A 15,347-nucleotide genomic window follows, 5' to 3' on the forward strand; every position below is an offset into this window, starting at 1 on the left:
CCCCCCCCCCCCCCCCAGCCCTGCTGTGGGCAGCCAGAGCAGCTCGGCTCCCCCTCTCCAGTGTGGCCAAGATTCAGCTGAAGCTGCACCACTGTCTGGCAAAGATCATGTGACCAACAGCGATAAGCGAAATTCCAGCTGCAAGGCCTGGGTGAGATTAACCCTTTCAGTGCTCTGAAGAGCTGAAAACCTGAGGGAAGAGAAAGAGGAGATGCTTAAAGCTGAAATTCTGTTGTAAAGCTATGATATATCAGAGTATCCTGTTGTAATTTCATGAAGGCATGAGGGGTGGAGTGTTCAACTTGTACTTGTGAGCAAAAGCACCTGCGCCGAGATAGGCAGATGCTGAAGCAGCTGTAATTTCATGAGAAATTTGAACAGGGAGAGATGGAAGCGATGAGGACTTTTGCTCCAAATGGGAAAGGAGAAAACCTCAGTTCCTAGAGATGCTCCCAGAGATAGTCCTAGAGATGAAGATGAGGAGGACCCTTTGCTCCCAGGGAAGGAGAAGGGCCTCTGTTCTTAGAGATTAAATGCTCCCAGAGATGGGACAGGTGAAGAGAACTTTTGTTTCTGAACGGCTCAACCTTAAAATTGTACCCCAGTAATTCAAGAGTGGACCCTCAAAAGCAGTTGTGGGAAAAGCTGCAAGTCGGGGAAGGGACTCCCGCATGATGCGAGCAGAGAACCAACCTGGGCGGCTGACTCGTTGTGATGTTTTCATAGCATGAGCAAGAGAGACTCCTCTTCCTAAACGGACTGAACAAGGTTATTATGGAAGTGGTAAACAGACTGAACATCTTAAGGGTTGTCTTTGAACATTGTCAGTGGGAGAAGGGAGAAAGGTGGGGGGGAGGAGAAGTGTTCTGAAGGTGTGGTATGATTTTTTTTCTTTTCCCTCTTTTAGGTCTGCTAATAAACTTCTTTATATTCTTTCAAGTTTGGTGCCTGCTTTGCTTTTCTCCTAATTCTTATCTCACAGAAGGTAAACAGTAATGAGTATTTTAGACCAAACCACTACAATGGTGTAACTCCTTGCACTCCATATTTTCTTCTTCTTCTTTTCTCCTGCAGCATGACTATACTGCTGTATTGATAAGCAGGTGCAACTGTGTGAACATATGCCAGAAATTTTTAGAAAGTAGCTTGATTTCCTGCTGTTCCTCACAAGAAGTGATATTTGTATTCTAATTCAGAATCTAGGTGAGGAAAAGAGACAAAAATAATTATTACCTTACAAAATGATCTTACTGTGGGTTTTTTTTTTTCCAAGGACAGTCATAGTGATGGTGCCATGAGATTGCTGTCAATCTTCTATCTAGGATATAAACAGCTTCCCATCGAAGAAGAAATCAAGCTCTGCAGTTTGATTCCACCATGTTTTGGCACTGGAATTTCTGCCATGAGTTTTGTACTGGGACAAGCTCATTAAAGACTCAAGGATAAAAAAATTTATCGTAGCCTTGTTCTTGGCTGCTTTGCTTGTTAACAATTAATTTCTTTATCACCAGTGGACCTGCTGGTGATAAAGTAACTGTGTTTTCTTATTCCTATGGGAATCTTCCATAAAATACTTTGAAAAATATACAAGAGGAGGAGAAACAATTTGCTTTGCTCCATTCACATATTAGGAAGTAGGCATGATATATGTAGTATTTTAAGCTACATAAATGTAGTGCTGAAAAATCATATACGATTTACTTTTATTTTAATTGAAAATTTGAATGCAACAAGAATAGCTGCTGAGGAAATATCTTCCCTTTTTGATGATAAATATTGCTAGGTGCCTTTTGCTCCTGTAAATTTTTATGACTGTTTATTAATGTAACTGTTATGCTAAAAGGTTTTTAAAGAGTTTATGTTCTGTAATTATGAGAAAATTTATACAAGAAGAAAACAAACATAATCTATTTTATTTTTCCTTGAGGTACTTCGGTTACACAGGTAACAGCTACAGATGCTGATGATCCTTCTTATGGGAATAGTGCTCGTCTGCTTTACAGTCTCGTTCAGGGACAGCCTTATTTCTCTGTGGAGCCAAAGACAGGTACTACAAATGAATTTGTAACTTGACAACATTCATAAACTAATAAGATGGATGAAAGCAAAATTTTCTTTCTTGATTTCAACACAAAGATCAACTGATACCACCCCACACTCTTACATCCCTGCTTAGTTCCTAGATTTGAAGAAAATCAATTTCTTCTTTCCCATAGGATAATGAAATTCTTGCTCTCTAGAATATCCAAACTTTATTTAGCAAATTATCTTGTTAGAATAAAGAGTTGGATTCTGAATATCCCATTCAATAAATTAACCTAGGGACACTTCCCAATTAACAGCTCTATGACACATCATGTGATATTTCTATCTGTGTGTTGGAGAAACCACAGATATGTGACATCCCTCCAAAAACTGAATTTCTGAGATAGTTATATATGATAGAGGAAATATATGGAGTATTCTGCTCCCCAGAACTCTAAATATACAGAATGGATTTGACATACAGCGTACTTGCTACCTTGAGTACCTATTCCCTGTATTAGGACAACTGTGCTGTGCACAGTCTAAAATGTAAATTCATAACTGGGTCCAGTGATAAATTTTATACCCATATTATACTAGAGACCCATGTCAGATGTTGAGAAAAAAATGAGAATTATATGCTATTATACCATACTTTTTATTTTTAGGGGTCATAAGAATGGCTTCTCAAATGGATAGAGAAACAAAAGATCAGTATTTAGTCATCATCCAAGCCAAAGATATGGTTGGGCAACCAGGAGCATTTTCTGCAACAGCCACTGTTACCATCAACCTCTCTGACATCAATGACAATCCACCTAAATTTCAACAGCGTGAGTACAGGTTTCTTACTGTAATGGAAGTCTTGAGGAAATTTAGATCCACTGTAGCTCTGTTAGGTTTGCTGGTAGGTCTTTTTAGAACAGGGCTGTGCTTTGACTTCAGCATACAGCTGTAAAAAAGTAAAATAATGGGAAAAAAAATTCCTCACGAAAGCTCAAAAACCAAGAGGAAAAGAAGACCTATCATTGCAAAAGATCTCAAGCCTGCTGGTTTTACTTACCACTAGACTTTGGAGACAAATTACTAAACTGCTTTCCTTATAATTTGTACTACCTCAGCCTAAAATCTGGAAAATGGGATATTTAGCACCATTTTCACTCACCTTCTTTCTTCTTTTCCTCTCTTCCTTTTTTCTGACAGATACTATAAACTTTTTGGCAAATGATGTGAGCCTCTCTGTCCAGGTAGTTTCTAGTAGATGTGGGAGCTGCTTATTGGGCTACCAGGAAAAAACTGTGCTGTTGGGAAGTGCTGCCCTCCACTGTTTTTTACCCTGTTCGTTCATAGTGTTGGAATGGACCTTTAAATGCCATCTAGTCCAAACCTCCTTCAGTGGGCAGAGATGCCCAGAGCCACATTCAAACTGACCTAGAATTTTTTCACGGATGGGGTATTCACCATCTCTCTGGGCAACCTCTGCCAGTGTTTCATCACCCTCATAGTAAAAAAAATGTTTCTTATATCTAATCTAATCCTTCCCTCCTTCAGTTTAAAACCATTACCTCATGTCCTTTGCTCTATACACTGCTGAAGTAGGCCTGAGAGGGGAGGACTCCCAAGGGGGAAGATTGTCCTGCCCTTCAGCCAAGATCGATACAATGCCAGATTATGTCCATTGCTCTAGTAAAAGGTGGAGGCTTTTCCCAGCTCTCTGAGACGCTCAAGCTACAGCACTTATTAACCATGGCACATCACTAAACTTTGCCAGTATTTGTTTCTTTAGGACTCTACTACATGAGTGTCTCTGAAGAGGCTCCCGTGGGCACCACCGTAGGCAAAGTCTTTGCAGAAGACAGCGACATAGGGGACAATGCAGCCATGGACTATTTCATTGAAGGAGATAACTCAGATGTTTTTGACATCATTACTAACAATGAGACTCAAGAAGGAATTATCTTACTAAAAAAGGTGAGATTCCAGAAACTTAAAAAAAAAAAAATCTCTAAATATCTGAAAGAAATTCCTCAAACAAGTTGGATGTGTAAAAAAGGCCTATTGCTTTGGATTCTACTATTTTTTTTTTCCCTCTGGGCTTTGTGATTGGATTGGAATATTATGAGGGATAAAAAGAAAAATGTTTTTCTTTCTGTTTACATTTTTGACTCATTGCTATTATTGCTGAATATAATAGTGACAATCAGAGTATCTTAATGTTATCCCTTGCTGTGCAACACATTGTATCTCATTGTGAGAAAATTTTCTATCTCTTCCATGCATCATCTTTAAAGTCTGTATCAGTAGATTTCAAACAACCTCACCTCACTTCCAACACCTCCTCCTAAGTGAAACAAGAATTTATTACTGTATTAGATAGTGGAGTTTTTGTTATGACATAGCTTTGAAAAGATATTAAACCCAATCAAAAATACCAGTTTATAAATTAAGAAATTTAATATTCTTTGATGCTGTGTAATTTATTTTGGAATCACACAGGAAGGGTCATCTCAGGGATCATCTGAAATGAAGATAGAGTTCAATAGCCTAGTGAAATCTAGGACTCTGAAGAATTAAACGCTATAAGTGTGAGAGTTTTTTTGGTTTTGTTTTGGTGTTTTTCTGTTTGTTTTGTGGGGTTTTTTTAGTTCAGGAAGCTATTTACTTAGTGGGTCTTTTGTTTATATATATATATATTATGTATATTTCAGTAGATAAAGACTATCTAAAATAATAATGTAACTATGTGTTATTAGAGGCGACATTCTATGGAAATTCTTTTTTACAGTGTTGTTTGTAGCATTAAAGCCAGCGTGAAATGTGAAATATGAAAGCACACAAGCACAGTTTAATTTTAAAGTGTTTTTAACATAAAAAAGAAACCTTAGAATTAACTACTTTTAGAAGTTACAATTTTTTTAAACATTCCCAAAAGAATTATAGCATTAGTTTTTCTTTAACCTCACACCATTTATTGAACTATATTTAATTTAAATATGAAGAAAGAAATATTCCCAATCTCACTTTCTTTCTTGACAGAGAGTGGATTATGAGAGCAAAAGGAGATACAGTATTCAAGCAAAAGCTGTAAACAGATACATTGATGAGCAATTTTTGAAAGAAGGACCATTCGAAGATACAACCATTGTCAAAATCAATGTGGAAGATGCTGATGAGCCTCCAGTTTTCACCTCGGAGAACTATGTGATGGAGACTGCTGAAGGAGAGATGAGTGGCTCACTGGTGGGGGTTGTAACTGCTAGAGATCCAGATTATGATGACAGTCCAGTCAGGTACCCGTCTTAAAATGTGAACAGGCCTCAAATGTAGATGCAGCTGGTATTTCCAAAGGGTATTTCTGTTCCTTACCATGGCTCATAATTACAGTTAATCGTGTTTTCACTGTGATAGCCAAGGTTATTGCAGATGTCATAGTTTAACCCACATAGGCAGATAAGGACCCTACAGGTATTTGCTCACTCCCTCATCCACTGGGATGCAAGAGAGAATTGAAAGCATAAAGTTGTGAAAACTCGTGAGTTCAGATAAAGAGAGGTGTTCATTATCATTTTTAATAATATATCAAAAAAAAAGAAAATAATAATAATAGTACCAAAGAAAATAACAGAGGGGAAATATACAAATCGACAACAAATCCCCAAGAAAAACAGGTGATGCAAAAAGACCCAAACCAATTGCTCACCACCAGCCAGCTGACATCTCAACAACAGATTCTGCTTTTTATAATATCAAGGATAAATAATTTTGCTGTCTCTTAAGGGAGAAAACAGGCAATTAATCTTTAACATGGGATTTATAATTAAAATAGCTTCTTGAAATGCCTGACATCACTGTGTACTATGCAACTTAGTCAAACAAGGTTACAGTGACAAATGGTTGAGACACAGAATAATTTATGGTGTGTAGATTTCTAATACCAGAAATGTATATATATTATGCTATGGCTTCAGAGCTTTAGGTAGTGATATTTAATGGTTTTCTATTCATTTACTGTTATTTATTAAGCTAGTAATAGGTTAAATTAAATAAGGAAAAATAAAAATTTACATGTACTCTTTTTGTTCCACCCTCTAAAAGGGCTCATTTGGTGGTTTGTTAAGGTGACTGCAACATCTCCTGTGGAACAATTAAACATTAACACATATCTATGACTTCTTAGTTAGAAATGTTTTGGAGGAACTTGCTTCAAATTGAATATGTCTGTATAGTCCCAAAACGGTGATACAGGCATTGCATCACTGAGTATTAAATAGAGTATACCACTTCTAATATAAGATATTTTTGTTGGGCCGAGTGCCATGCAAATGAATCTAATTTTGAACGCATTGCTATCATAAATGACAGCAGTGACTTATAATATAGAAAACAACTTGTGTTGCTTTGTGGACTCCAGGTTTCAAATAAACAAATTTAAAAAGACGTGCAACAAAACCCCACTATATCAGAAATAAAAAATAACTAATACTTAATACAGTTTTTCTGAAAAATGTTTATCAAGAATCAGATTACTAAAAAAAGCCCAAACAAAACAAAATAACTATGTCAGAAAATTATAAGTACTTTAAATAGAAGCTTATCAATATCCAAACTTTGATTCAAATTATATTATTTTACTTACAGTGTTGTGCTGGTTCTTTGATTAATCTTCTTATTGATTTTTAAAACAGACAAAATGTAGCTGTAAGTAACAAGTTAGAGAGTCATTTAACTTCTGACAGATTGTCTGAGCTGGAGTCATAAGGAAACAGAAAGACCTCGTCAAGCAGAATTACAGATACAATAAAACAGAATAGTTACATGTGCACATTCCAAATTGGAGAAGAAATAATCTTTCAACTATTCAAACAAGTTTTATTTCTGTGAAATAGACTCTATTATCAACTGCATCTTATGGTCTTTTGCTTTGTAGGCTGTTAAAAACATTCATAAATACCTTTTCCATTTGAACCAATACCTTTGATGTCTATTTCAATTCACCTCTGGCCTGCAACAAGTGGTTAGCCTTTACCAACTTGAGTGGCATGTGCATATGTATGCACACATGTGCATTTCCACAGCACCCAGAGCATTTTCAGGGAAGACTCAGGAGCACTGTCTTCCCTGCAATCATCTCCTGTATTAGGATTTTGTACTCTGCCTTAGTGTCACCTCATTACAGATAGCTGTCTGTCTTTATAATGCCCATTCCCTTGGCATCAGAGCATGTCAGCAATGATAAAAAAACCAGATTTGCCATTATACCTCCACTTAGATGTTGGTGTCATTCATTTCACAAGTGGCACTTTTGCTGTTTCTTTTCAACGAAGTCATTCACCTGCTGTGAGACTGACTTAGATGTAAGAATGAATTATGCATTTCAGATTCATTTCACATTAATATAGATCTGAGACATATTTAGTTTTATAAAAATAAGAGCTTTGATCTTGGCAGCAGTGAATTTTAAATGTTTATAAGTGTACATTTTTCATGATTTCCGAGTTGTTACAGCACACATCTATATGCATATATGCACATCTCTGTTTTCTCAGCTGACAATAGCTTTCCATGTCCTTGCCCCTGATGGAACATTTCAGTATTAGGGAATCTCTTTCCTTTTCTTGGTGCAGGTACTCTATTGTCCACAGCACGCATTTAAAGAGACTGTTCAGCATCAATGAACACAATGGAACAATCATTACCACTGAACCTCTGGACCGAGAGATAGCTTCTTGGCACAACATAACTGTTACAGCCACAGAAACAAGTGAGTAAGAAATTTAAGGAACGCTGGGGTTTTTATCCAGTGAACTGTAATTATCCTCCAAATGTGCCTTCTTTTAAGTGGAGAATACATGCTTCTTTCTCATTATATTACTGTTGCTTGCTACGCTAAGGAGCATTATTAAAATTATTAGTTAAGTAGAAGTGGAATGTGTTTGAGCTCCAAGGTCCTATGCTTTTTCATAAAAGATGACCTTATGAAAAAAGAAATTGTAATAGCATCGAGAGTGTAATGCTTTCAAGTTACACTGAAGCGTAAGAATTGCTCCTGCAGTGCAAGATCTTATGTTAAATTAGACCCTGGTTAATTTCACACCAGATTTTTGACTAGTGTGAAATTAGCCAGGGTCTAATTTAACACCAGTCAGAAACCTGTGGCTCAAATTAATTGTGAATGTTAAGGCCTAAATCATCTAGGCATCTATTCAGTGACAATTAAAGCCTTGAAGCACCCTTTATATAGATTTCACTTGTCAATTTTTTGAATTGAAAAGTTTGAAATTCAAATTCAAATTACCTTTGTGTTTTTGGTGATCTGGTTGCCCTAAATCTGGGACAACATTATAAATTTAACTGCTCCTGATTTATGGGGCAGTTTAACAAGATTATTGGCATATTATTTCAAAACTAATCCTGTCCATCCTCAGGAAAGAAGAAAACCATATGAAACTAGAATCCAATCAATAAAACAGACAGATTTCGCCCAATACGCTTAGCACCTTTTTTCAAATCCCAAATCTCAGTTAAATGCCATTTATTTCTACAACCACTTTAAACATATATTCATAAACTGCACTGTTCCCAAAAGGGAGCCTTCCCTGTATATATGTAGAACATTGCTGCTAGAAGTTTACTACAGGATAGTCAGTATCCATTTTCACTAAAGTCTTTAACTTGTATTTAGGAAACAATAGCACTACCTTCCTTTTCAGTTTCTCTGTGAGTTTTTTAAGCATGAATTAATTCTCATGTTGTTGGGCAGCTGACAGGTGTTGCCAAAATCGATTTCTGGTATGGTTTTGTCTTGTCTTGAACAGCACTATGGAAACACAGCAAGCTAACTTTGGCCTAGACTTTTTTGTTTAGTTAAACAATAAAACAAGAGCAAACCAAATGTTACAAATGAATAACTGCCTCCTGCAGCAAAAGAAAGGGAGACTTTCACAGTAATGACAGTTATTGTAGAGAAATGGGGACCTCATTATGTTCAAATTCTTATTCTTTATTTCTTTAATGATGATAAGGTCACCATCTATAACAATATGTTCAAAAGAACTGAAGTTACATCACCTTGGTCTGGGCATACCTGAAAGGATGTATATCAGGAACTAGCAGTGTATTATTCCTTGAAATATAGTCATAACACACTCTGTGTGCATGAGATATTTGGTGGATGACATTGTGGCTCCACTGAAGCCAAATCAAAATGCCATTGGAATTAATCCAAATTAGATGTTCATTGCACCTTAGTCACGTACTGAAACTGCATTAGGACAGCAAACTCCCTAGGAACCTGTTGATTCCCTGAAATTCATACCTGACATAAGACTTTGAGTCCATTGCAATGATTACAGGGATCAGAGATTAGTAAGAGAAGCCTGACTCTGTTATTTTGGACCTGTGATGTGGATCATCCTACCCTCATGCCATTGAGGGAGCAAGTATCCAGAAGTAGGTCTAATTTGTTGGAACTTAAATGCGAGCCAGGAGAACCTGCAACCTTTTGAGTCTTATTCCACTTTATGCCTAAATCTCAAGAAAAATCAAGTTCCCTTTCATCAGTTTTTACTTGGTTATAAGAAGCTTTCATCAAGTACAAAGCTGAAGCACAAACAACAGCATTCTAATCCTATCTGAGAGCAAGAAATCCTTAAGTGATTATTATCCCATTGGCAGACAGTCAATAGTTGTGTTCCCTTAAGCTCAGTACTGGGGTCAGTCCTGTTCAATATGTTTTATTGATGATCTGGATGATTGGATCGAGTGCATTCTCAATCAGTTTACCTATGACACCAAGCTGGGCTGTGGGAACATTGATCAGTTGAAGGATAGAAAAGCTCTGCAGGGAGATGTGGACAGGCTAGATTGATGGGCCAAGGCCCATTGTATGATATTACGGTATCCCGCAGTGGTAGGGAGGAGATGAGAGATCCAACAGGCAGGAATTGTGCAGCCAGATTGATTTATTTAATTATTTTACAAACTTTTAAAAATACTTTTTTCTTCATAGTCTAATTGGTCAAAGGATCAGCCACCCCTTGGGGTGATTGGCTAAAATCCTAAAACATCTATTGTCAAAATATTTTTCTACTGTACCATAAACAAAGCTCTGCAAGGTCACAGGTGTTCATAGTTTACAGAGCTCTGCTAGTATCTTCCGTGAGAGAGAAAAGTATCTCACAGGACTGGAAAGAAGCAAGAAAAATTCTTGCTAGCAGCAATATTGTATCCACAGTATGAGGTTCAACAAGGCCAATTCCAGGTTCCACACTTCAGTCACAACCCTATGTAGCACTACAGGTTGGGGGTAGAGTGGCTAGAAGGCTGCCTGCCAGAAAAGGACCTGGGAGTGCTGGTTGGCAGAGGCTGAATATGAACTAGTGTGTGCCCCAGTGGCCAAGAAGGCCAGTGGCATCCTGGCTTGGATCAGAAATAGTGTGGTCAGCAGGACCAGGGCAGTGAGTTTTCCCCTGTATTCAGTACTGGTGAGAGTGCACCTTGAGATCTGCGTTCAGTTTTGTGCCCCTCACTTGAAGAAGGTGCTGGAGCATATCCAGAGAAGGACAACAGAGATGGTGAAGGCTTTGGAACACAAATCCTGTGAGGAGCAGGTGAAGGAGTTGGGGTTGTTTAGGCTGAGGGGAACCTTCTCTACAACTACCTGAAAGAAAGTTGCAGGGAAATGGAGGTAGGTCTTTTCTGCCATTAACAAGTAAGAGGACAAGAGGAAAGGGCCTCAAGTTGCACCAGGGGAAGTTTAGTTAGGTACTGGGAAAATTTTTTCCTCGAAAAGGGTTGTCTAGCATTGGAATAAGCTTCCTAGGGAAATAAATGAGTCACTTTCCCTGGAAGTGTTCAAATAACCTGTGGATGTGATACCTGGGTGGAGGGGTTTTCAGCCACTGGGAGCTGGCAGAAGGGGGTTTTACCCCTCACATGCTGACACAAAGAAGCCCGGAGGTCAACGCTGAAACCCCTGTGGAAGGTGGCACTCAGTGCCCAACACACAATGAAAACGGGGCAGAGCTCCTCACCCAAAAGGGGCTGTATCCTTCTGTCACTGTTTAGCAGGCACGCAGGTGAAGGGAAAGAAGTAAAGAGAGGGGACTCTCCGTATGTGCTCCACGCACGTTTATTCCCATGAAATCACAGGGACTAAGAGGCCAATTGGTGGGAGTGTCCAGGGCTCTTATACTGGGTACAGAATAGGTGGGGAAAGGGATCTCAGCCAATGGGATAGAGACAAGCAGGTGGGATTGACAGGAAGGGAACCAATGGGAACAACACATAGGAGGGACTCAGGGAAGGATCCAATGGGACATCGAGGAACAAAGAACTTTCTAGAACTAATACATATTAAAGAAGGAAAATGAATATACGTAACATCATACATAAAACAAAGCGATGAAATATTAACCAATCGGGGGAAAACATGCAAAAGACAAAACAAGGGAATCATGGGTTCTCAACGTGTCTGAAAGTTACACGCTAAACTTGGGTTGCTGACCACCACAGCTGGTTGTCTGACTTCTCCTCAGGACAAAAAGTAGCTGCAGCCACCTGCACCACTACACCTGGGGTTATGGTTTAGTGGTGAACATGATAGAGTTAGGTTAGCGCTTGGACTTGATGAACTTAGAAGCCTTTTCCAACCTCAGTTATCTGTGATTCTGTGATCAGTTTTACTTGATACTGCCAGTCATAATAAAATTAACCCACAAGAGGCAACAGTCATTTTACCACTGAGTCTTGCACGTGTCCTTTCATAGGGGTCTCCAGATGTGGCTACAGGACTGAAGTTCTTTGATCGTTTCAGTATGGATCATATCACTAATTCAATATTTAATTGCCACCCTGCTTTGGTCACATACATATTTTAATTGATAAAAATTTAACTTTTTGGAGTAGTCCTTTCTTAAAAAACTATTTCTGTTCATTTCTTTTAGGAAGTAAAGAAATTTGCTTTGGCATTAATGACAGCCATGCTATAAATATATAATAATAAATTATAAAGATAACATTTAGTGTTAGTAGTACTGCTAGTATTATTGTTAGCATTACAAGTTTATGTTTACTGGGTGATGTTAATGTCAAGCTTTCTTTAATCCCCTGCAAATACTGAGTTCTGTTTTGCGTCTAGAGAGGGTCATTGCTTTTCTTTACAAGTTACTAATACTGGTCCCTAGCAATTAAGGTATCATCTTCATTTTCATACTGATCCAGCCTTTTGCACTTGACATCTTGTTCTCTTAGTCCTTTTTTTTCAAGTCCTGATCTCATAGAGATTATGACAAATTTTCTGCTAATTGAGAGATATTTAGATCATGTAGGATATGAGTTCATTAGCTGAATTCAAATTCTGACAACAATTGTCCTGTGTAAGGGGTAAGAGTCAAAGTGCATGTTGCCTACCTAGACGCTGTTTTCAAGAGTGGCTTTGTAATATGTTGCTTCCTCCTAAAACGAAACAGCTATGATTTCAGAAAAACTAAAAATTTTCATATTGTTAAAACTTCCATACATACAGAAATGAGAGAAATGCTATTCCTTTTCATTTAACCCTATACTAAGGAAGAAATACAACCACCAATGCAGTTTTAACACTACAACCCGAATATATTAAAGAATTAGAAGCAAGGCTATTGCTAAACTCCCCCTGCCCCCCTTCCAAAGAAAAGAAAAAACTTTTTAGTGAAAGAATACAGATGTGATTCCAACAATGCGCTATCTAAATGTTTTGTGCAAGAAAAGGATAGGCTTTAAAGCCAATATAGTAACCCATGAATCTTACAAACAAGCAAGGTAAGAATAGGCAAAACTAGCTGGGTCCTTCCTGTACTACTCTCTGTACAACTGAAACCACCAAAGGTATTCCCTGTTTTCTATTAAAGGTTGCAAAACTTTACATTGAAAGACAATGAAGTCAAATCTCTGCCCTACACATCCAACTCTGACTTCAGTAAAAGAGTTTCAGTAGCCCCTATGACAGCTGGTGAGGGGTCAGTATCTCTGACCGAGGAAGAGGTGACCGGTCCGGAGAGATGGTCCCAAAAGAGATCACCTTCCCGAGGCCCGGTGTCTTCCCTCAGCTGCTAGCTGGAGGGCCCTTGCAGAGGTTCTCAGCTCTTTAGTGATTGTCAGCTCATGATTTCAGCTCAGCTCTGCAGGGCAGCCTCCAGGCCAGATCAGGGAGAGAAAGACAAGAGGCCCGTGTAGCTGTTCTGCACGAGGCAGCTTTATTAGTTCGGCGAAGGGGAGCCAGGGACGAGCATCTCTCTGCCCTCACAGGGATACAGGGGGTGGGTGTCAGAGGGTAAGGGCCAATGGGTTACAGAGGATCTGCACAAGGTCTCCCAGAGGATTCTGGGTTTGTCTTCTTCTCGCCGTAACTGAAAGTGGTTGCCTTTCCAGGGGAGTTCTGCTGGGAGATTGAGCAATCTCCTTGTCTCAGCAGATGTCCCTCCAGGGCAGTGGCTGGGCATACCCTACAAACACCTACACTCTCAGTATTATTTCTAAAAGGGATGTATGCCACTTTTTACATTTATCTAAGACAGAAGCTGAGAACTATTTTGTTGCCTATTGTATTATTATGGATGTTTGATCCAACAAGAGAAATGTCATCTCACAAAGAAGTATTTTTGAAATGAGCCAGACAGATCATAAGGTTTGGTAAATTAGCACAGCTGTAATGACTTCATAGGAGGAATAGAAATGTGAAACTGCTGAGTATCTATGCCTTTATCTCTGTGGTACCTGCTTTTTCTGGCATTTCCTTTGGCAAAAGACTCAAAGCTATCAGCTTAGATTCCATAAGATCCAAGAAAACAAATGTTTGCTCCAAGCAACTAGTGAACTATACATTAAAAAAGGTAATGTAAGAACCAACCAAATTGATGCAGTTTGAAAAGAGGCAGAGAGGAGTACATTTTGCTTTTTTCTTAAAGGTCCATTTGACTAATTTAAATCAATGCCTTAAGCAGTTCTGAACAGGTCAGATGCAGTGACACTAGCACTGAACATAAGACATATTTTAACTATGATTATTGATGTACTGCTGGTTTACATATATCTGACCAGGTTTGGTCTTCATCATCCCATCTCTTTATCACTTGTCCCTCAGGTTTCTGCTCCTGTATGTTCTTGTTTATGGCTTCCTCTTTGTCTTATTATCTCTTGTTGCACTGGAGAAGGTCCTTGACCAGATACCCTTAGAAGAGCTGAAACTCTCCTACCATATAACCTTACATATGGCTAGTATAGTAATTTTTTTCCTCATGAACAAAATATTATTTAATTTTTCCAGATCAGGTTTTTATTTTTTACACTTAAATCAGTTTCTGACTGGGTAAATAAAAAACATGAACAAATCCAAAATTTCACATGAAATATCTTATTTCAAGACATACTATTATAATGATATTATACTATTGTAATACTATAAAAATATGTCCATATGTTTTTTGTGATTATTTTATTTCCTGCAGAATATAGGTAAAATTTTCTAATGTTTACATTATTTTAAAATATGTAGTTGATTATTTATAACTTTTTATTTCTTTCTTTTTTTAACCATTAGGAAATCCTGAAAAAATTTCAGAAGCAAATGTGTATGTCCAAGTTCTTGATGTTAATGATAATGCACCAGAATTCCCTAAAAATTATGAAACATTTGTTTGTGAAAATGCAATTTCTGGACAGGTGAGCATGAAGTAGTTAGCCATCATTTTTCTCATTGCAGTGAAGTTTTGGCCTGAGATGTTTAGCATTGATTATTTCAATTCTGTGAGTACAGACTGCATTTTTTCTATTTCCAAAATTAGTTCTGCTGATATATGCATAGTTTGAAATTTAAGTTTCAGAACACTGACATGTATCTCTTCCCCCTTTAAAACAAAATCTGTATGTCTCGTTTGTTTGTAAAAACAGGTAATAGAGAAGTACAGACAGAAAATGCTGAAAAAATACAGGGCACAAATTTGTTTTGTGTTAAGATCACAAATGTAAAACCTATGTCTGGTAATTTCAGCAACGGCGTAAGAACCAGGCTTCACCAACTTCAAACCAGATTCATTGTGTCCTTCAGTCAGAATTAATTTATTGTGAACTCAATTCAAACCCCCTCTAGTTCAGTGCAAGTCTGAAAATGTTTGAGGCATAGCCCTTACAACACCTTTCCTAACTGGCAGCTTAAGCTATTGTTGTATTAAACATCCTTCCCAGGAGGTTATTTTCCATTTCCTACTTGATACCTAGGTGAATGGGGTATCATCAGTCAGCTGCTCCAGTTCCCAGGTACACTGCTGTCTTTCCATTTTTCTTCT

At 38.0% G+C, this 15,347-nt stretch overlaps 1 protein-coding gene across 7 annotated transcripts in view; it reads left to right on the plus strand.

Moving 5' to 3' along the window:
* CDH19 (cadherin 19) overlaps positions 1–15,347 on the plus strand; it is a 116,943-nt gene that overhangs the window by 85,327 nt on the left and 16,269 nt on the right. For 6 of the 7 annotated variants that reach the window (XM_020584394.2, XM_020584395.2, XM_020584396.2 and 3 more), the window contains 6 exons: positions 1,928–2,047; positions 2,694–2,858; positions 3,812–3,996; positions 5,062–5,315; positions 7,650–7,786; positions 14,603–14,724. In XM_020584394.2, coding sequence (XP_020439983.1) covers positions 1,928–2,047; positions 2,694–2,858; positions 3,812–3,996; positions 5,062–5,315; positions 7,650–7,786; positions 14,603–14,724 — 983 coding nt within the window. Of the gene's footprint in view, positions 1–950; positions 986–1,927; positions 2,048–2,693; positions 2,859–3,811; positions 3,997–5,061; positions 5,316–7,649; positions 7,787–14,602; positions 14,725–15,347 lie in introns of those variants that run through there. The other variant, XM_020584399.2, reaches the window with a different exon arrangement.

This window comes from Corvus cornix, chromosome 2 (assembly GCF_000738735.6).
Source record: "Corvus cornix cornix isolate S_Up_H32 chromosome 2, ASM73873v5, whole genome shotgun sequence".
In the NCBI taxonomy this organism is placed as follows: Eukaryota; Metazoa; Chordata; class Aves; order Passeriformes; family Corvidae; genus Corvus; species Corvus cornix.